This window comes from Astyanax mexicanus, chromosome 4 (assembly GCF_023375975.1).
Source record: "Astyanax mexicanus isolate ESR-SI-001 chromosome 4, AstMex3_surface, whole genome shotgun sequence".
NCBI lineage: Eukaryota > Metazoa > Chordata > Actinopteri > Characiformes > Acestrorhamphidae > Astyanax > Astyanax mexicanus.
In genome coordinates this window covers 11,392,698-11,412,674 of record NC_064411.1, presented here as the reverse complement: position 1 = coordinate 11,412,674, position 19,977 = coordinate 11,392,698, and the positions used below count along the sequence as shown (strand labels likewise).

At 38.0% G+C, this 19,977-nt stretch overlaps 3 protein-coding genes across 11 annotated transcripts in view; 1 reads left to right on the top strand and 2 right to left on the bottom strand.

Annotated features, from left to right (window-relative positions):
- The window catches only part of LOC125801101 (NACHT, LRR and PYD domains-containing protein 12-like), a 431,224-nt gene that overhangs the window by 124,771 nt on the left and 286,476 nt on the right, over positions 1-19,977 (bottom strand). The window lies entirely within an intron of this gene.
- Positions 1,859-5,367, bottom strand: LOC125801249 (uncharacterized). 2 transcript variants are annotated; one of them, XM_049477672.1, is made up of 7 exons: positions 4,565-5,367; positions 4,314-4,474; positions 4,096-4,175; positions 3,210-3,526; positions 2,802-2,952; positions 2,596-2,705; positions 1,860-2,320 (listed from the first exon to the last, which is right to left on the bottom strand). In XM_049477672.1, exons 1-7 carry the CDS (start codon positions 4,589-4,591, stop codon positions 1,988-1,990), a joined length of 1,179 nt encoding a protein of 392 aa, XP_049333629.1. In that variant the 5' UTR covers positions 4,592-5,367; the 3' UTR covers positions 1,860-1,987. The 2 variants fall into 2 exon arrangements, with proteins under 2 accessions (XP_049333630.1, XP_049333629.1); XM_049477673.1 differs by lacking the exons at positions 4,314-4,474; positions 4,565-5,367 and having other exon boundaries at positions 1,859-2,320; positions 3,210-3,545; positions 4,096-4,240.
- LOC125801125 (uncharacterized) lies at positions 14,249-19,947 on the top strand. The gene is made up of 14 exons (XM_049477259.1): positions 14,249-14,490; positions 14,647-14,866; positions 14,974-15,049; positions 15,152-15,438; positions 15,531-15,560; positions 15,654-15,754; positions 16,216-16,278; positions 16,400-16,605; positions 16,728-16,827; positions 17,229-17,385; positions 17,551-17,648; positions 17,963-18,107; positions 18,202-18,322; positions 19,222-19,947. The coding sequence occupies exons 1-14, from the start codon at positions 14,276-14,278 to the stop codon at positions 19,515-19,517; spliced, it is 2,115 nt and encodes a 704-aa protein (XP_049333216.1). The 5' UTR covers positions 14,249-14,275; the 3' UTR covers positions 19,518-19,947.

Sequence of the window (19,977 nt, the reverse complement as noted above, 5' to 3'; positions counted from 1 at the left end):
TAATCGGATATGCAGGTGAAAAAATAAACTGTGAAAAAATATGTGTGAGAATATGTGTATGTTTATACCTACAAATCTCAAATGTAAATTGACATAATATGGACCATTAAATGACGGTAACAACCTGACCGTTTGACACTTAGCTAATCTGCATACCAGTAGGAGAGAGCAGAGATAGACTGGCTGTGTATGAAACGGTAGGCAGCTACCACAATCCCTCATGCCTGAGCTGTTCATATGTTAACACCCACTAAATGATTAACCCTTTACAAGTATTAATATGAACTTTAGGAAAAAGAATATAAACAGAATTGCCCTTTTTTCTATTGTGAGTTAAATGAAGTCACTGCTGCCTATTCTAATAAGCTAACCGTATGACTAGCTTGACGAGTTCTGGGGACATTTTTACATGGGATGTGTCTGAAAGATCTGTGGACAAAAAGACATTACTTAAATTAATGAAAAGTATTATTACAAATGTAACAAAATGACTTTCTGAGCTGAAAACAAAAAAAAACAAACAAAAAGAAAATATGTTTTATAAAATTTATTGAGATATCATATATATCCTATACCCAGTTTATAGACACATTTGGGACATACCGGGGTTGGACAATGAAACTGAAACACCTGTCTACAGTCACTCAGTGTTGGATCTTAGTTTGCATAAAAATAAATATATGCCAGTTTTTACCCTGAGCTCTGGCTTGCTCCAATTTTTTTCCTCCTTTTTTCCTCTCTGTGTCACAAACTCTTCTAGTTCCTCCCTTTACCCAAGTTTGATTTTAGGAAGTCTTTTACGTACACTCTAAAAAGAAACGTGTCAAAAATGACTCAGACTGTGTCGAATTTTAACACATTGTGCGAGTGTGCTCAGAGACGACACATGTTGTGTTGATTCTGACACATCCAGTGTGTAATCCAATTTTACACACTAAATGTGTCAGGCTAATGAACTCACAAATGTGTCATTTTTTACACAACTTGTGTTGATTATGCATAATCAAGATAATGTATCAAATATGTTTTAAAAAAAGCATGAAACGAATTAATTCAATTCCATTTTTATTATCATGCCTATATATGGTTAAATTTTCTTTTGGAATTAGCAATGAATTAACATTCACGTGTTTGTAACATTTTAAATGTAAAAACAGTCATGTTTGTTACAGTTCAAAATCAGTTTCGTTTGGAATAAGAAATAAATTAACTCAATGTTTTTTATATATTTTAAATGTAAAAACATGCATGCTTGTGACTAATTCATTGTCTTTTGTGATAATGAACATCTAAAAACAAAAGTCCAAACAGTAAAGGGGTGTATAAAACATAGCTCATATAAAATTAGTCACAATTGTTCACTGTTCTCACGTATTTTTAGAAAACCTGATGAATTTAACATTGAACATCAGTACAGAAATAAAATTCCCATTTCATAAAAACAGAACTACAAAACGTGAGGCTAAACAATTTGGATCTTGGATTCAAGTACAGCTTGTCTGTGTTGTAAATGGCTAGTACATCAAGAGGCCTAACATCTGAAGCATCATCTAAGCTGATCATTTCATAGTCATTAGTTCGCTTGACATATGCATAAAAATGCTCATCAAAGTACTCAATTGAAAGAATGCAGATAAACATCAAAAAGGACTCAGCATCAGCCCGTGGTATGATGTGAATTATCTCACCAAACAAACATTCTCCACAGTGTTTGGTTTTAAGTGGCAGCACACCACCTGTTCTATATGTTAGGCCAAGTACAGTATGTGAAGTAACAAACAGTGCACGGTGGTACATGTTAACTGGTGATCTCTGTAAAGATGCTTAGTAAATGATTTGATGTTGTGGTAAGTCCTTGGACAACCATCCTGGCTGCAAATAAGAATGAAGTTCAGTCCCTTTGACAATGCATGTATTTCACGAAGATGCCAAATTAGCTTCTTTACTTCTGTGAATTGTGACTGTCGACATTCTGGACAAGTGTACATTATGCTGTGAATTGTGATGCTTTAACCTTCGAACTGAGCTTCAGTACCTTAGCTTTCCGGCTAGTTGAGAGAGGCATGTCATAGATGTGTTCAAAGAAGCAGAACACGGAGCTTAGCTGACATGGATAGGCCAGGTTACACACCCAGTAGAGCTTAAATAGCTTGTCCACAGCAGATGTCAGTCCTTCTTCAAGGGGAACAGTGATTCGGTCACTCTTTCCAACGATGACATGTTGCTTTGCGGCAGCCCTCAGATTTCCAACACAGATTAGCTGGGGCTGGTTGGTCTGTGAAGAACAGTCATCACAAAGAGAAGCAATGCTGCTTCCAGCCTAAAATGTAACCAAACAAAAGAAACCAAAATTTGAGTTTAATCAGTTGTTACTGCAAACACTTACTAAAAATGCAAACGACCGATTTAACAGTTTCTAAATTTTATGTTACTCCAGTTAATAAGCATGTACACAATTACATACTTTCACACTTGATTAAACTAAATCAGCCACCTTCAATGTCCTTTATGATTTATTTGTTTACTAAAAAAGGCAAAATGTATCTTATAATAAAATTATTCTAGATAGACAGACAAATCGATAGATGGACTTACTGGAACAAAATCAACAAGGAATGTTAATGCAAACTTCACTGAACAGCGACTCATTGCAACTGGTGGCAGAAGATGTGTAAGGACTACAAGCATAGTGTAACACTTCTCATCTGAAAATGAGACACAGACACAAATAAAATAAGATTACACAGAGGCTGTAGCATTATATGTGAAATCTAATGAGAGTTATATTTGAAAATATATACCTTCATTCTGGTTTTCCATGTCCTTAAGAGATGCAAGATCACCTGTCTCCATGATGGCAATTGCCTTCAACTTGGGAATGATGGTAGCCTCCCATCTTCTTAAGAACAAATCTCCTTTTCCCTCAAACATTTTACCAAACTCTGTATCAAGCTTTTAAGAAACAAAAAAATGACACACAAATAACACACAAATTGCCAAACTGAGTTCCAAACAGGCCACAGACCTTTTTTCACTTTTATCATAAATTAACTGACTGAGAAATTCATATCACCTCCATGAGTGCACATGTTTTTCAGCTAAACGGTGTTATATAATAACCCTTAACAATATTATCAAGTTATTTACATTACACATGGCATAAAACTGACAGTGAGCCCTAATGAAGAAGCAAAATGTAATGTACCTACCAGAGTTGGCATATCCAAGAAGTGTGGGTATTCCTCAAAGATTTCAGACAGGGAGGGGGAATGTTTGGCTATCCATGATCTGCGCCAGGTGAAGGTTTTCTGCATTGCTGCTTTGATCGATGAAATGTTGTCTGTAGAAGGCCTGAGCCTTTTCATCAAGTTGATCCACTCAGTTGTCCCACTACCATCTTCCTCCTCCTTGTCCGGATTAGGACCATCTTCACAGCGTCGTTTGTTTGACCTATAACGCCGCTGACCATCTTCTAGCTTTCGACGAATGTTGCGCAGTCTCATTTCCAAAAATCCAGAATGAGAATCTGGATCGTAAAAGTGCTCCTGGCATAAAAAAAAAGTCAAAAGCATAACAGAAAAAACAGTAAGAGCAGCTACTGGTAAGATAATGTTGTTAATAAATAAGAATAACATACATCTCTGGAAAAAACTATATATTTTTAAATGTTGTACTAAAGCTAAGAGAAATGTACCAAACAAATCACATAAAAAATACAAATAATTAGATGCCACTTCACTTTTTACTTTTGGCATTTAACTGCAGTACAAAATTAAGAAATAAAAAAAAATGGCATTTACAAAAGATGCTAGGGACACTGTTGCGTTTGTTTGTCTTAAGGATTTTATTTTTTTTTTGTTTCAATCTCTAGTTTTCAGATTTAATTTATGTACACAAATACACTAATTGACATGAAAAAAAAAATATCTGAAGAGCAGTTTTATTATTATTTAAATTTGAGCAGATGCTTATCCTTACATAAGCTAACCACAACATAAATAACATAACATGCATGAGCAAGAATCATGCCCAATTTTAAAAACAATCAATATGATTTTGTACAATCTACAACTGAGAACCAAAGCATGTACTTACAAATCCTTCCCCGTTTCCATCCACCTGGACTCTCAGGGAAGACAGCGATGATGTTCTTTGCTAGAGCCACTTTTTCAGTACTTGTTGGATAAGTAATTAATAGAAGAACAACAAAACCAACTCAAAACTTAAATATAAAGCTGTAGTTTAGCAGTGTTATACAAGCCACTATAATTTGCTGTATTATTTGCTGTAAAAAGGTGGTTTGTTTTACTCACAATCCATGCTTTTCCACCAGGTCAGATACACATAATTTAACAAGCTTTATTCTTGCTTTTTCTGTCACAGTGCCTTTGGTTTTGAGTTCATCAAGTGTCTCTGGTGCTTTCTTTTCCAAAATGGACCTCAGTTTGTCATGCTCTTGTGAAACTTGAGTATGCTGCACAAAGAAAATCAGCATCTACTAAATGTACTTTCTAAAAAAAACAAAAAAAAAACAAATGCAGTAATACAATATAAATGTAAATACCTGAGCTTGGGACACTGAAGTGGCCATAGGTTGAGATGATTCAGTCTCTTTGCATGATAAGAACAGCTGGAATCTATCTAAGTTCCTGATGTCTACATTCCTATCTACGTCAATAAATTCCTGAAATTGTGGGTTGAATTTCAGAATTCTCACAACAACATATCCAAGTTGTTCTGCCGATGCTGTTTCAATAAGATGCTCAGTGTTGCCAACATCATAGATCTTCCTTGAATATTCTCTCTCATCCCTGTAGATGGTGGCAAGAACTTGAAAAAAAACTTGTTGCAGTTTCTTGGTTCTGAAAACAAATTTGAGAAGAAATTAAACATGAGAAATTTTAAAAATATAGTGCCTTAACTCTCTATCTCCAGCACGCCACTCTACTCTCACAGATAGCTAACTAACTGGGTTATCTATGCATTTTTTTATTTTATTAAACTATTGAGTAAACTATGGAAGCATGTTCCCGCCGCCTAAAAAAGTAAAAATAATCCAGCACATTTTTTAAATTATTATTAAGTAAACTGCTCTCATTATTTTGACATACTAAGTCATTATTTTGAGATAGTAAGTCATTATTTTGAGATACTACGTCATTATTTTGTGAACTGTTTTCTGCTGTAACAGTAAGGAGTTGACTAATTGAGTTCCACATCGCTGTTCTGCTCAATTATACACATACATACCATACAGAATAGTCGGAGCCACAGCCACTCTCTTTAACACACTAAAATAGAAGTCCAGTGTGTTATTAAATTAATCTAATCTCTCCGGAGGCTTATTTTGATACTGTATGATTCTTCTAAAAGCACCAATATTTCTCAATATCTCAGAATATTGAAATAGTATCTAAAAATAATGACATACTATCTCAAAATAATGAGATAGTATCTCGAAATATTGAGATAGTATACCAAAATAATGACTTAGTATCTCAAAATATATAAATATAATATACTTAATAGTAAAAAAAAGGGCTGGATTATTTAATTTTTTTTAGGTGGCAGGAATGGGCTTCCATAGTTTACCCAGGCAGTTAGCTAAGCTAGTTAGTTAACCTAGGTTAGCTAGTCATGCACCAAATTTAGCCAGCTAGTTAATGTTGAGCTAACATTATTAAAAACAGGCTGCTAATACCAGCTACGTCCCTGTTTTGGCGCCATTTCCTGACTAAACAATGAAGTCGAGCTAAAGTTACACTAGCTGGCTATCTTATTTGGAGAACTAGCTAGCTAACACGAATTTACAACTTAATATATTTTAAAATCCAAATCCAGCATTAAGGCTAATTTAGCTAACCTATGTTGGCTTACTAGCTAGCATTAGTAAGCTGGGGTGAAGTCTCCTCAGCTGTCTCCTTACTTCGTCTGCAGTAAAGTTTGGTGGACTGGTGGAGCTGATTTGTCTGCCAGCTGATAGTGTTGATGATGAAGATGGTGGAGGTGAGGGTGGTGTTGGTGCTGATGAAGATGGTGGAGGTGGGGGTGATGGTAGTGGTGATGAAGATGAAGATGGAGGAAGTGAGGAGGATGGTGCTGATGAAGATGATGATGGAGGAGAGAGTGGTGGTGGTGATGAAGATGGAGGTGAGGGTGATGGTGAAGTTGGAGGTGATGGTGGTGGAGATGATGGTGATGATGCAGGAGGGTAGGAGGAGGGGGCAGCAGGAGGACATTCAAACCTGTTGTAAAAGTTGTTAAACTGGTTTGCTCTGTCCACACCCCCATCTACTGGATTGCTGTTGTTGTTCTTGCACCCAGTGATGGTTTTCATCGCACCCCAGACTTCCTTCATGTTGTTATCTTGCAGCTTTCTTTCCACCTTTTTCCTGTAAGACTCCTTGGCCTCTTTAAGACGTACCTTGAGTTCCCTCTGTACGCGCTTTAGCTCTACCAGATTTCCATCTTTGAACGCCCTCTTCTTTTGGTTGAGGAGGTCCTTGACGGTACTGGTAATCCAGGGTTTGTTGTTTGGAAAGCAGCGTACAGTCTTTGTGGTAACAGCAACATCCATACAGAAATTCAAGTAGTCTGTAACACAGTGAGTCACACCCTCAATGTCCTCGCCATGTGGGTGCAGCAGCACGCTCCAGTCAGTGGTGTCATAGCAGTCCCTTAGGGCTTCCTCTGCTTCAGGAGACCAGACTCTGAATGAGCGTGTGGTAGTGGGCTGCCTCAGTACCAGTGGTATGTACTGAGGCTGTAGGAAGACCAGGTTGTGATCTGATCTCCCCAGCGGTGGTAGTGGAATAGCCCTGTATGCATCCTTCAAATTAGCATACAGCAAGTTTATGGTTCTGTTATTCCTGGTTGGACAGTCCACAAACTGGAAAAAGGCAGGCAGGGTAGAGTCCAGCGTTACGTGATTAAAATCTCCAGTAATCACATAGAAGGCGTCAGGGTACTGGGTCTGCAGCGCTGCGACGGTGGAGTGGATGACGTCACACGCCGCCTGCACGTCCGCTCTCGGCTGAATGTAAACACAGACGAGGATCGCGTGAGAAAGCTCCCGCGGCATGTAATAAGGTCGGAGACTCACCGCTAAAAGTTCAATATCCTGACAGCAGATCACCTCCTTCACGCTTACATGTCCAGGGTTGCACCATCTGTTGTTAATGAAGAGCGCGATCCCCCCACCTTTCCGCTTGCCGCATAGCGCCGGGTCCCTGTCCGCTCTCACTGTAGAGAAGCCGGGTAGCTCCACGTTAGCATCCGGCGTGTCGGGGGTGAGCCAGGTCTCGGTGAAACACAGCACGCTACACTCCCTGTAGAGCTTCTGATTCTTCACCAGACAGGCTACCTCATCGGTTTTGTTGGTCAGTGAGTTTACATTCCCCATAACCACCGACGGAACTGAGGGTTTGTACCTCCAGCGCTTCTCCGTCCTCTTAGCCGTTAGCTTAGCCTTTAGCTTAGCTCCGGCCCTGCAACCGCGGTATTTCCTTCTCAGTTCCCCCGGGATTGTGTGAACAATGCCCTCACGTCCCGCGGGTCGTAGAGCCAGCAGTTCTTCACGGGAATAAACCCGATATTCCTCGCTGCCCCGCATGCTTACGATAAAAATATCCTTAGGATATAAATAAGATGCACACTAGATGTGTGTAGTAGCACAGAGACGATAAATAAACGTAAAAAACTTGAAAAAAAAAAACACACAAAGGAGACGGAGTTACTGGAACAGGCAGCCACTCGCGTCGGAAGTTGTACATGGGCACCACATTACATTTAATCCACCGGTTGACACTTCATTAGAGCGGTTTTTGGGCCACGGTATCGGTACGGTTTCGATATATATTAATATTAGAGCTTAGATTACCTGCCCAGGGCGCCGAGTGGTCCAGCGGTCTAATGCGCTGCCACTATGAGCGGGAGGTCAAAGGTTTGTACCCCCTTTCATGCAGCTTTACCATCAGCTGCCGGCACTCAGAGGGAGCAAAATTGGCCCTGCTCCCTCCGGGTGGGTAGATAGCGCTCTCTCCCTATCACGTTTTAAGGTGGCGCCGGGCGGCACGAGGCGTCTGTGAGCGGATGAATCGGACCCTAGCCGCTGTGCTTTCCTCCGAGTGTGCTAGCTGCTCAGGCAATGATTCATCAGCAGCAGCTGAAAAAAAAGGGCTGACTGACCTCACACACGTCGGAGGAGGCGTCTGCTCATCCACATCCTCCAAGAGTCACAGGTGCCACCGGTGATGGGGATGCACAAAAAGGGGTGGGTCAATTGGATAACCAAATTGGGAGAAAAAAAAAACAGTTTATCTGCCCGGACCCGACCCGACCCAAGATTTCCCACCACATTCCTCGGGCACCAGGAAATAGTCTGTGACACAGGCACCTATTTTTAATGCTATATTTATTTTATATAAAGCTCTGGCATGATAATCACAATATAACCAAATATCAAAGTATTATCATTAACAAAAAACAAATGAAATAACAAACTGAAAGTAAAAAAACATTTTTGTTTACTAAAACTAATAAAAACAGTAATTAAAAGAAAAAAGTAACTTAATGGAACTGAATTGAGAGTTTATAAAACTAACTACAATGACCTGAAATTGAAAATACCCTTAGTTTTTGTGTTTGTTAATTTATTTATAAGCGCTATTTCCACTCCAGCAGTTTAAGAGCAGGTGGTGTTGATGGTAGTTGATCATTTTGGTGAAAATTGGGGAAACCTGTAGAGTTCACTCTAAAAACCAACTAAAACTAACTGAATTGGATGAGAAAAGGTGAAAATAAAATAAAATTAAACTATAATGAAGCATTCAAAACTATTATAACCTTAAGTAACAAAACAAACTGTTTAAAATAATTCACCAGTTAGAATGTTATAATCATGCAGATCTGGGAGCTTCTCCACTTGTCCGCGTTTGACGAGTAGCGCTGTGTTTAGCTGTTCTTACACATTTTTATTAACTTTATCTCTTTCAGTGTTGCAGTGTTCATTACATTATTCTGAACAGATTTCGCTTATTCAAACAGCCGAAAACAGCCAGTTTATGGTGGTGTGGAGAAGGAGAAACACTCACTGCAGCCACCAACTGCCTGGCCATTCAGTACCAAAATTAAAAAAACGCGGGATATGGAAGACTACTGTAGAGACGTTTTCCTGTTTCTTTTTCCTTCACGAGCAGCCAGAAGTTCCTCTTTTAATTGAAGAATTTCCCGGGCACAGCGAGGGCAACGGCAGGTCTCCCCCTCCTCCTGCGGCTGGGGCACTGTAGAGCTTAGATTCTCTGCCCGAACCTGACTCGAGTTTGGATCGGGCTTCGGGTCGGGTTTGGGCAGAGAATCTAAGCGCTACAGTGTCCCAAGAGATTTCCCACAGCATTCCTAGCAAACCCACTCCAAATACGACTTAAAACTAACTGAATTTTAAGAGAGAAAGTGAAAACAAAATAAAATTAAACTATAGTAAATTGTTCAAAACTATTATAACCCCGTAATTTACAAGTTAAACTGTTTAAAGAAAGGTGCCCCAGTTAAAATGTTATAAATCGCACAGCTCTGGCCGCACAAGCCAGCTGTTCTTAAAAAAACATTTTTATTAAATACTAGGTTTATGCTCCTGTGTTTCATTGTTAATTACCATCATTCTGAACAGATTTTGCTCAAAAAGAGGCAGTTTAAGGGACGGGTCGGCTCGGGCTCATAATGACATTTTATGGGTCGGGCTCGGGCAGAACGTGCACAAGCTCAGGCAGGGTCGGGTCTGATTTTTTGGGCCCAATCTAAGCTCTAGAACACTGGGCTTGGCTGTGACTGTGACCCCGGGGCGGGCTGGGTTGGACTGTGCTGCCGGATATGTTTCCCCACACACGGGGCAAAAAATAATAATAATAAAAAAAACTTAAAATTTTAAAAATTAGGAATGAAGGTGAAAATATTACTTAAATGTAATTGGATTACTCGCTGCCACTATGAGCAGGAGGTCGCTTTCAAGCTGCCAGCGTTAGAGGGAGCAAAATTGGCCCTGCTCCCTCTGGGTGGGTAGATGGCGCTCTCTCCCCACATCACTCCTACGGTGATGTCTGCAGCACAGAGCGTCTGTGAGCTGATGTACCAGAGCCGAGCCGCTGCACTTTCCTCCAAGCGCGCTGGCTGCTCGGCAATGCTGCATCGGCAGCAGCTCGAAAAGAAGCGGTGGCTGACTTCACATGTATCGGAGGAAGCATGTGTTAGTCTTCACCCTCCTGATGTGTTGAGGTATCACTAGTGATAGGGGGAGTCCTAATGAATGGGTTGGGTAATTGGCCGTGTAAATTGGGGAGAAAATGGGAAGAATTAGAAATAAAATTATAAAGAAAAAGAAATGTAATTGGATTACTTAGTTGTCATCGCAGCATTGTCCGACCTGGACGTTATTACCGCTCCCCTCGACCCTGTACGTTCTTTTCACCCTCATTGGCTAAAAAAAATATTTCAATACAGTTCTAACTATCATCTAAACACACGGAAATCGCCAATATTCGCCCTTTCCCTCCCAAAAAACAGCTAAAATCAAAAACATAACCAATTACCACTGACCTAAATCACTGAAACAAAGCAAACACCCTCTAACTTTAATAAACAGACTCAAAACAAACTTCTTTGATGGAATCCTGAAGTAGAGATAAGTTACAGAGAGACAGGATACTTCATCTTCAGCAATTAACACTTTATTAAAACAGAGCTCTGGGAACGACTTCCACTCACAAGGAGTTCATTTCTTTCTTACACATACAGTTTGACTAACAACCGGCTGAACTTGACGACCAGGCGCTAACGGCCAGATCTTGCAAGTAACGGACCTTTAATACAGAGAAGTTTTTCAGATAACTTAATGAGTTTGTGTCCTATGTCTTAACTGCCTTCCTCTGCTATGTACAGTGACGTCCTTCTGTAGATCCTTCAGGCGCGCCTTTATCTGTGCATGGATCCTTTGGAAGTCCCTCACTCTGAGTTTTGTTTGGGTTGCTATGGAATCAGATTTGTGCCAAAATTATCAAACAAAACTTTTTAAATCGTAAATCAAAAACGAGAATATATATGAGAATAAAACACAATGAAGCAAAAAAAATGTCATCTCAAAAGTAAAACTTAGTATCTGTAAGAAAGTAAACCTTACTGAAGCAAAAAAATTCATCTCAAAAGAAAAAAATTATTACTTGCAAAACAATTATTTGCTTACGGGTCTCTCGGATTGTATCTCGCTGATCAGGTTTTTGCTCTCAGATTCAGTTTTGCAGTTACGCTTCCAGCTCTCTCCTTTGCGCTGCCTGACTTTTTGTTTGCGATTCTGGCACAAACGTTTCGCGTGGGCGGGGTTTTCTAGGGGCTGTCCCCATTGGCTAATTGGGTATTGAGCGGCAGCTCTGTGCTCCGGAAGTTGTTCTGTAAAACGGGCGCGCAATTTTCAGTGTGGGGGACGCTCTGACCGGCGGCGGCAGCAGCGGCGGAGGCGGACATCAGAGCACAACAGATCGATAAAAACGTGTAAGTATTGGCTTTATACTGTTCTCTGTGCTGTACTGGCATTTTTCTGTTAAGTCTGAAGTAAATAGGAGCTCGGCTACATATGTTTTTGTTTGAACTTATCTACAGCCGGATACCTGCATTGTTAACACGATTGCTAAAGCTAGCTAACTTACTGACCTTACCGGGGAGTTAGTTAAGCTGCCGGGGAGAGAGCTGAGGTTAGGGGAGAGCTAGCTAACTTTAGCAGTGGGCTAGCTAACATGCTAACATACAATAGCGGCGAGCTAGCTACCTGGAAGGTCTAAATCAGGGGTCTCAAAGTACCGGCCCGCGACGCGGTTTCATACGGCCCCTCACGGGTTAACAAAATAAACATACATCTGGCCCGCAATCCAATTTAATTATTTATGCTTTATTATGTTCGTTTTCATATTTTATCTTAACTTGTATTTTGGTGTGTGTGTGTGTGTGTGTGTGGTTTTTGTTTTTTTGCTTACGCTGCGTTGCCTGCTTTAATAGTCTCCAGTAGCCTTCAACAGTCTAACCTTGCAGCCGTGGTGTGTCCACTAAACTCCGTAGTTATAAACATCCTGAGGTTAGCAGCGCGTTTATAATGTAATCCGAGCAGTGACTCCGTGACGGCTGCTCTAAACTGCTGCTGTTAGCTGCTTGGGCTGAAAGATGAACTGTAGAGAGCTGTATTATCCGGTTAGTGAGGTTATTTTGTTTCATACACAGAAGAACTTAAAAATTTTAAAAATGCTCCAGACTGGCTCAGCTGAGTCCTGTAGCCCGTGGCTGGGCTGCAGCTCTGACTAAGCAAAGACTGCGGGCTTGTGGTGCTGCTGCTGCAGCTCCGACTAGTGGTTGGATGAGGAACTGCTAAATCTGAGGAAATGCTAAATCTGTCACAGCTCACAATTTTTGATTTTATATTTATAAAGCCTTATTTCAGTATCAAACGTTTTGATCAAAGTTAATATAACTTGTACTTGATGTAATTTCTATTCACTTGACTAGTTTGGTTCTTGATTGATGGAGTTTTTGGATTTCATAACATGACAAATTAAAAGGATTTATGTTAATAGAGCAACAAGCAACCATTTTTCCATGCAACTGTAATATTTGATTGAATAAATAATATATTGAGAGTTATTTAACATTAAGGAGTAATTACATTCATTTTATATTACATCTGGTTACATTTTCATATATTTATAAGTTACATCTGGCCCTCAGAGGACAGCCAATATGCCAATGTGGCCCTTGGCAAAAATGAGTTTGAGACCCCTGGTCTAAATAAATAATATTATAATATTATATATATCATATTATAATATAATAATATTATTATATATAATATTATAATTAATAAATAATTTTAGTCTGCATTTTGCAACTGCGGTTCTGGAACGGTTCAGTTGGAGAATCTGTACACTTATAGTTTTGTTTTTGTGGGTTTTTTTATTATCAGGCACCACTTTTAAAGATGTAAGGTTAGCCAAATCAGATAATGATGAATGGACATTGAAAATAATTTATAGAGAATATAATATTATCAATAATAATAATAATAATATTATTAATATTATTATAATTATTAGTAGTAGTATTATCAGTAGTAGTAGTAGTAGTAGTAACAGCAGCAGCAGTGGTGTTAGTGGTAGGATTGGTATTATAAACATCGTCACTACAATTTAATTTATCATTTCTCTTTTTTTCCATATGTCCAGGAAGCAGTAAATGAGCGTACACAAATTACATTTTATGTTGAATCTGTTCTGCATCACAATGGCACAAAAATAAATTGAAACTAAATTATTTTCTTTAATAGAAATGATGACTACATGTTGGGGTTTTAAATTATATTTATTGAGGTCTTAAAAAGCATTAAATTTGACTTTTAAAATGCTACAAGATCCCTGTGGAGGCTGAGCGAGATGTTGCTTAATGCGTTGCATTAACATCTTAACTGCTATCATCTTCTCTCTATAGAACAACTGGGAGATCTGAGTAGGACCAGAGACTACCATGCAGTCCCAGGTATGTCTGTTATAAAAAATTAACTCCGTTAACACTCATGAATTCACTGTGTAATACTTGAATGGTGTTCTTTGCGGCATTGGTTTGTCCAATATACTAAATTTCAATTGCAGTTGGTTAGCTACTTAGACAATGCAAAGTTGGATAATGGTGCCAAAAAAAGTTCTTGATAAGTTTCCTTATCCCTCGAATAGTGTTTCTGAGCCATGGTTTTAGTAGCACAGTACATTACTTTTTTTTTTTTTTTTTTTTTTTTTTTAATGTAACAAATGCATTAAATGCAGAAAGACCATAACACTCTTAATTGGTTTACTGATTCTGAAACATATTTTATAATAACAGTTTTATCATTTCATTCTTCCATTCTGCCTTAAATGTGGCAGCAGCCTACGAAACTACTGCACCATTCAAGAAACAACTAACTATCTAGATATCTGCTGAGAATTAGATGATTGTATATAATTTTAAGGATACTGGCGAACTTGTGCAGCTACAAACACTGTTCAGAATTGAGTAAATTTATTTTTGTACATAACGTAATTTTTCACAACAAGAAACTCAATTTAATTTAACATGTGAAGTAATGTTTTGGGATGTAAAATACAGAAATGTACTTAAGTTTTTATATATAAATACAAGCCTCCTTTATCATGAATTACTTTGAGTGCAGTGTAGCATGGTGGCATCAACTTGTGGCACTGCTAAGTTGTTGATGACACTAGTGTATATACACATAAAATGTAATGTTCTGCTAAACTTATTCATCTTGACTTTGCAGCAAGGTTCTACACCTGTTACTGAGGCTGCTGCAGCATCTGTACAGAACATACTTTCAATTTTGAACCAGTCACTGGGCAAGGCCAGCACAGATAACAACAAGGAACAGAATTCCGGGAAGCATCCAAGCATGGATCAGGAAATGGCCAGGTTTAGAAATTTTGAGTAATAAACACATATAACCCCATTGACCATTGAACTTTAAGTAATTATAAACGTATGTATAATTATTGTTTATTATTGTAACACGCTATACACAACTTGTTTGATGTTATTAGTAAAATAAGTACTATTTATTTATTTTAGGTGTTTTCCTGGATTTTTTAGACGGGGGTCAAAGCGATGTGCAGTAAGCTTGAATAAACCATCAAAGGTGGCCAAAGAATGGAAGCCATTTAATTTTACAGTTTTCCTTGTTCACAAAAGCTGTGAGACAACACCCTCACCAGTTCAGGACCTGGAGCACATGCAGGCTGGGATGGGGAAAAGAACCCTTTTCATGCCTAAAGACATGATTCATTCAGAGGTGATTTGTCTTTATTTTTCAGACTTTCCCTCTTAACAAACAACTCACAAACAACTCTCCCAAAAATGTAGGAAATTGTTTAAATTTTTTTTTATTATTAATTTTAGGTCTCTGACTTGTTTAAAATGACGTATCCAAAAATGGAAAAAATCACTGGAGGGTGGCTGTTGTACAAAGCAGCTGGTAAATGTTTTTTGTTTGTTTGCTTTTTGCATATTGTAATAGAATTATAGGTTAATAGTTCTAATTAAAACATTTCCTGTATTTCTTGCAATTTATCAACAGGTGGAAATGGAAAACGACCTCTATCTGTAGTACCTCCTGAATCTGAGGGTTACACAGGAAGCATAATTAAAAGTGCCTCTGGAGGGGGGAAAACCATGCTGTACATTGTCCCATTACAAGAGGAATTTGATTTACGGCCTCTTCCCTGTGATTCTCAGGAATTTTCACGCATGCCAAAGGCTGAATGCAAAATGTGTCTTAAAATTTTGCCTTTGCAGCTCCTTGCACTCCATGTGAAGCAGTGTAAAGCACTGGAATATGACACACTTTCAGATTCTGAACCAGAGGTAAAAAGTGTATATAATAATGTTAATGTTGCATGTGAATAACTCTATGGAAATGGAAAGTTACATAAAAAAATGTTCTTGTGTTTGTTTAGATAACTGAGGTGCCCACTTCTGAAAAGAATGTAAGTTCCTTTTCCTATAGGGTCTAAACACTAAACAAAGCTTATTTAGAATGTTTTCCGTATTCTATAATTAATTCTGTCTTTTTGTTTTAGCCATCAGATAATTCCTGCCCCATATGCCAGAAACACTATCCAGCAGAAGATCTTGAACTACATGCCAGTGTCTGTGGGGACTGGGAGAGGAACATGGACAGGTATCATTGTGCATTTTAAGTGTTATGATATGTTGGGATGGAGGTGGATTAAAACATATTTTGCTTCATGTGCAGCATTATAGAGAATCCATCTATTTATCAATTGTCAGTGTTGGTTAATTGTACATAAATGCAGATGCATATAAGTGGAGGGTAAATGAATTGTTGAGACAAATTAAATTCACAGCCAACAAAGTCTTATGTTTTACGCTTTATATTTTGGATTTTTATTATCTTTTTTTGGCAAAATCTATAATGGCATCATGGTCAGTGTTAATTTGTTTAATTGATCAAGCAAAAATCTGCTGACTATCAATACAATTTAAATAAATGTAATTTATGTATAGATTTTAATTTAAAATTAACAATTTTAAATAACATTAATATAATCACTTGCTTTTAAATGGGTCATTGACAGTCTTTTAATGTGCATGTTAATGTTTTTTTTTTTCTCTCCCCAGTCCTGTGCCTTTTCTGGATGGCAGTCCTACTGAATTGAAGGAACCACAAAATACATTTTTAAGGTACATTTGTTCATATATTTATATCTATATGTTATCTGGAATGAAGTGCTTTTCCTGTTGTCTGTTTTTTTTTTATATGCATTCATTATTTCACTTATGATAAATGTAATAATTTTAACAGTGAGGAGGATGTCCTGCGATGGCTGGCAACTCAGGTTGACCCCAGCAAAGAGTTCGCCATCTGTGTGTCTAGAATGAATCTACTGGAACGTGGTCTGATGCTGTGGCAGCGCCAGAAGTACAGCTCGCCAGTCAACCCCTTGAAGGTGACATTCATAGGAGAACCTGGGGTTGACAGTGGTGCTTTGCGGAAAGAATTTCTGACAGGTCAGGATAATTACGTTTGTCATTCCTCACAGATAAATGTAAAAAGTTTCCTCAGTGTTTGTCATCAAATACGTTGTAGCAATATCATTATTTGATATATTTTAATTCTATCATTTTCTTAGAGATGATTGCCGGCATAGAAATGCGTCTGTTTGAGGGAGAGGATGGCAAGGGAAAAATGCCCAAGTACTCTCTAAATGACCTGGACAATGGCCTCTTTCGGTGCGTTTCTCACTTAATAGCCTTTCAGTTACATGATTATGCATGCTGCAGATCCTGGTCAAATTCATGACTGTAGTATTACTGTAATCATTAAAACTGTTTTTGATTATTGCCCGTTAACAGTAGTCTCTCGAACACAGCCATGCAAGACACTACACTTTTTAGTCCTGAAAGTTTTGCATAAACACATGCAGTTTTAGACACAAATTTTCAAACATGTCATTCAGTGTAAAGTAAATTTAGTTTGTGTTTCAGTATCAATTCAACAGTATGTACTCTTCAGTACATTATAAGAATACCACAAAAACACTGATAACTGAAAAGTTTGACCCCGGTAATTACCATTTTAATCTGTACTACATGCACACATAGATTGTATTGTTTTTTTGCTGTCATTCCAGAGTTGCTGGGGAAATATTTGCAGTAAGCCTCGCACAGGGTGGCCCAGCACCAAAGTTTTTACAAGAATGGTGCTACAATTTCCTTTTGACTGGAAACCTAGAAAATGTTTCCAGAGACCATATACATGACCTGGAGCTCTCATCACTCATCAAGATGGTGTGTTTCACTGTTTTGCCTCAGCATAGCATGTCTGCTTTGTTCTGGTTGTGGTTTGGTTAATTTATGGTGTATTAATTACTACATCTGCATGTGACTCTGTCCCTTAAACTTTGATTTGGGCTTTGATTATTGGTCATTAATTATGGTCATAATTTTGTTCAGGTTGAAGAAACATCAGACTTGTCATCATGCACAGAACAAATTCTCAACTGTGGCTACACTGGACCTATAAACGAGGGCAGCAGAGACAGTATAACAAGGTATGAATTTTGTGAATACAGTTAAAAGTAGCTTATAGTTTTTATTGTGCCATATTAATGTTTTTAATGAAATTCAATGAACTTTTAAATTGTGGTTTGGGATCAGAAACTTGTATTAAATTATTAAAGTAATGTAATGTAAATTTCCTTTGAGATAAATAAAGTATCTATCTAATGTTACAAAAGTAAATGTAATGTAGGTAAAAAAAATCAGTTGTTTTTATAACTTTCATATGTAACTTGCTCTAGAGTTTACTTGCCATTTATATAGGGACCCTGTGCATGATGTATATTTTTGTTTTAATTTGATGAAGAGCAATTCTCCTGCACTCGGCTGTAAGACGAACAACCATGCTTAGGCAACTTCGTGAAGGACTACAACTCTATGGCTTTATTGGGGTGATGGAAAGGAACAGAGAGCTTTGCCGTGGCTTCTTTGTAGCTGGTGATGATGATAAGGTAATCTACCGTGATCTCTTGAATTAGGGGTAAAAATTAGTTTGTTATTATTTTGGACAATTATTTTCTATTTTTTTCTTGATGTGTTTCTCAGGTGGACTCTAACTACATTGTGTCGAATTTGGCCCCAACTATGAGCGAAAGCGGTTCACAGAAGCATGCAAGAGAGACACAAATTCTAAATAACTTTCAGGATTTCCTGCAAGAGCTTGAGGGTAAGGCTGTTGAAGACAGTACTTGAAGGCATAAGGAAAAAAGACACCTTTTTAAATTAAATTTCATGCATCAGAACATTATAAACATCTGGTCCTTAGCAGGCCTTAAAATTTGAACTATGTACATTTGTAAATAAATACTGAAGTGATCCACACTATGAAGCAACACAGAGAATTAAGTAGTAACTTTAAAAGTATTAAACAAAGCAAAATATGTTTTAGGGCTTTTTTTGTTGTTCTTATCTGGGGAGCTGTTAACTTGCGATTTCTGAGGCTGGTAACTCTGATGAACTTAACCTGCACAACAGAGAAAACTCTTGGTTTCCCCTCCTGGAGCAGTCCTGATGAGCCAGTTTCATCATAACATTTTTAATGGTGTTTGCGACTGCACTTAAGGATACTTTCAAAGTTCTTAAAATTCCTGACCTTCAATTCTTAAAGTAATACGGTAGTGTTGTTTTTCTTTACTTAGGTGAGTAGTTCTTTCCGTAATATGGATTAGAACATTACTCAAATAGAGCTATTTACTGTATACCAACTCTACCTCTTTACAACTGATGCTCTCAAACACTTTAAGAGGCAAGACATTCAAGTAATTAACTCTTGATTAGTTCAGCACAGCTGTTAACTGAAAGCCGTTTCAGGTGACTCCACCTCATAAATCTGACTGAGAAAATGCCAACATGTGGCCATAGGACAGAAAAACTTTTTGTTTACTGCAAAACTTGTGTATTGATTTGCTGATAGTTTCCATTTGTAACTGTATACATATTTCTTCCAGTTACTGTGAGCAAGATCTTATTTAATTTTGTAGCCTGGATTTTGCAAAGTAATTATTTTTTTTGTGTGGCCTGTTGTATTCAGCTATTTTGACAGTGTCTCATTTTGAATTTGCATAGATGGAACAACTGAAGATGATGCTGCTGATGCGCTTTCTGTCCCACGTGTGCTGCAGTGGTTAACTGGACAGTCACACAGGCATCTACTACTTTCAGAAAGAGAAAACTTCAAGATCAAAGTCCACTTTGACCACACTTGTATGGAACGGATACCAAACCACACCATTTGTTTTCCACTTGTTAGTGCATGTGCACAATCAATCACTTTTCCCACGGCACATTGTGTGCATTACTCTGAATTTAAAGAAAATATGACCGCAGCAATCAAATGTGGTGCAGGGTTTTATAGGATCTAATCTCAGTTCTGTAATGAGTATTTTCATTATTCAAACTGTTTTATAGTTATGAATTCTTTCCTTACACCTTTTTAAATTACACCATTTTAGCATTATTACTCAGTGTTAGTTTTAGTACACAACATAGACAAAGGGATTGAAACATGTGCTTGTTCATTGTTTTTCTTTCTTATAAGCTTAGGATGTTGTGTGGCACTACATCATTTCAAAAGTAGTGGGTGGAGCACCATCATTCCACACTTGTGGACTTTATACCCCTATAGCCATGATGCCAAAAAGTTTGTCCTATTCCAGAGTTCTATTCTAGGACAGACAACCTTTTATGTATTTATACCACTGTCAGCAATGGGTGCCACTTAAATTATCTAAATGTATTCATAACAAGGGGTGTCTACAGATGTTGTGTTTACTTAAATGTAAACTTTTTCAAGCTGTTAGTGTTTTGTAATACATTATTAAT

Excerpts from the sequence above, each read along its gene's own strand:
- LOC125801249 (XM_049477672.1), bottom strand. The coding sequence starts at position 4,591 with ATGGCCACTTCAGTGTCCCAAGCTCAG. Across the intron at positions 4,176-4,313 it reads CTGGTGGAAAAGCATGGATT|TACTGAAAAAGTGGCTCTAG; the intron begins GTGAGTAAAACA and ends TTATCCAACAAG. Across the intron at positions 3,527-4,095 it reads ATGGAAACGGGGAAGGATTT|ATTCTCATTCTGGATTTTTG; the intron begins GTAAGTACATGC and ends TTTACGATCCAG.
- LOC125801125 (XM_049477259.1), top strand. The coding sequence starts at position 14,276 with ATGACACTAGTGTATATACACATAAAATGTAATGTTCTGCTAAACTTA. Across the intron at positions 17,386-17,550 it reads TCTCATCACTCATCAAGATG|GTTGAAGAAACATCAGACTT; the intron begins GTGTGTTTCACT and ends AATTTTGTTCAG. Across the intron at positions 18,108-18,201 it reads TAGCTGGTGATGATGATAAG|GTGGACTCTAACTACATTGT; the intron begins GTAATCTACCGT and ends TGTGTTTCTCAG.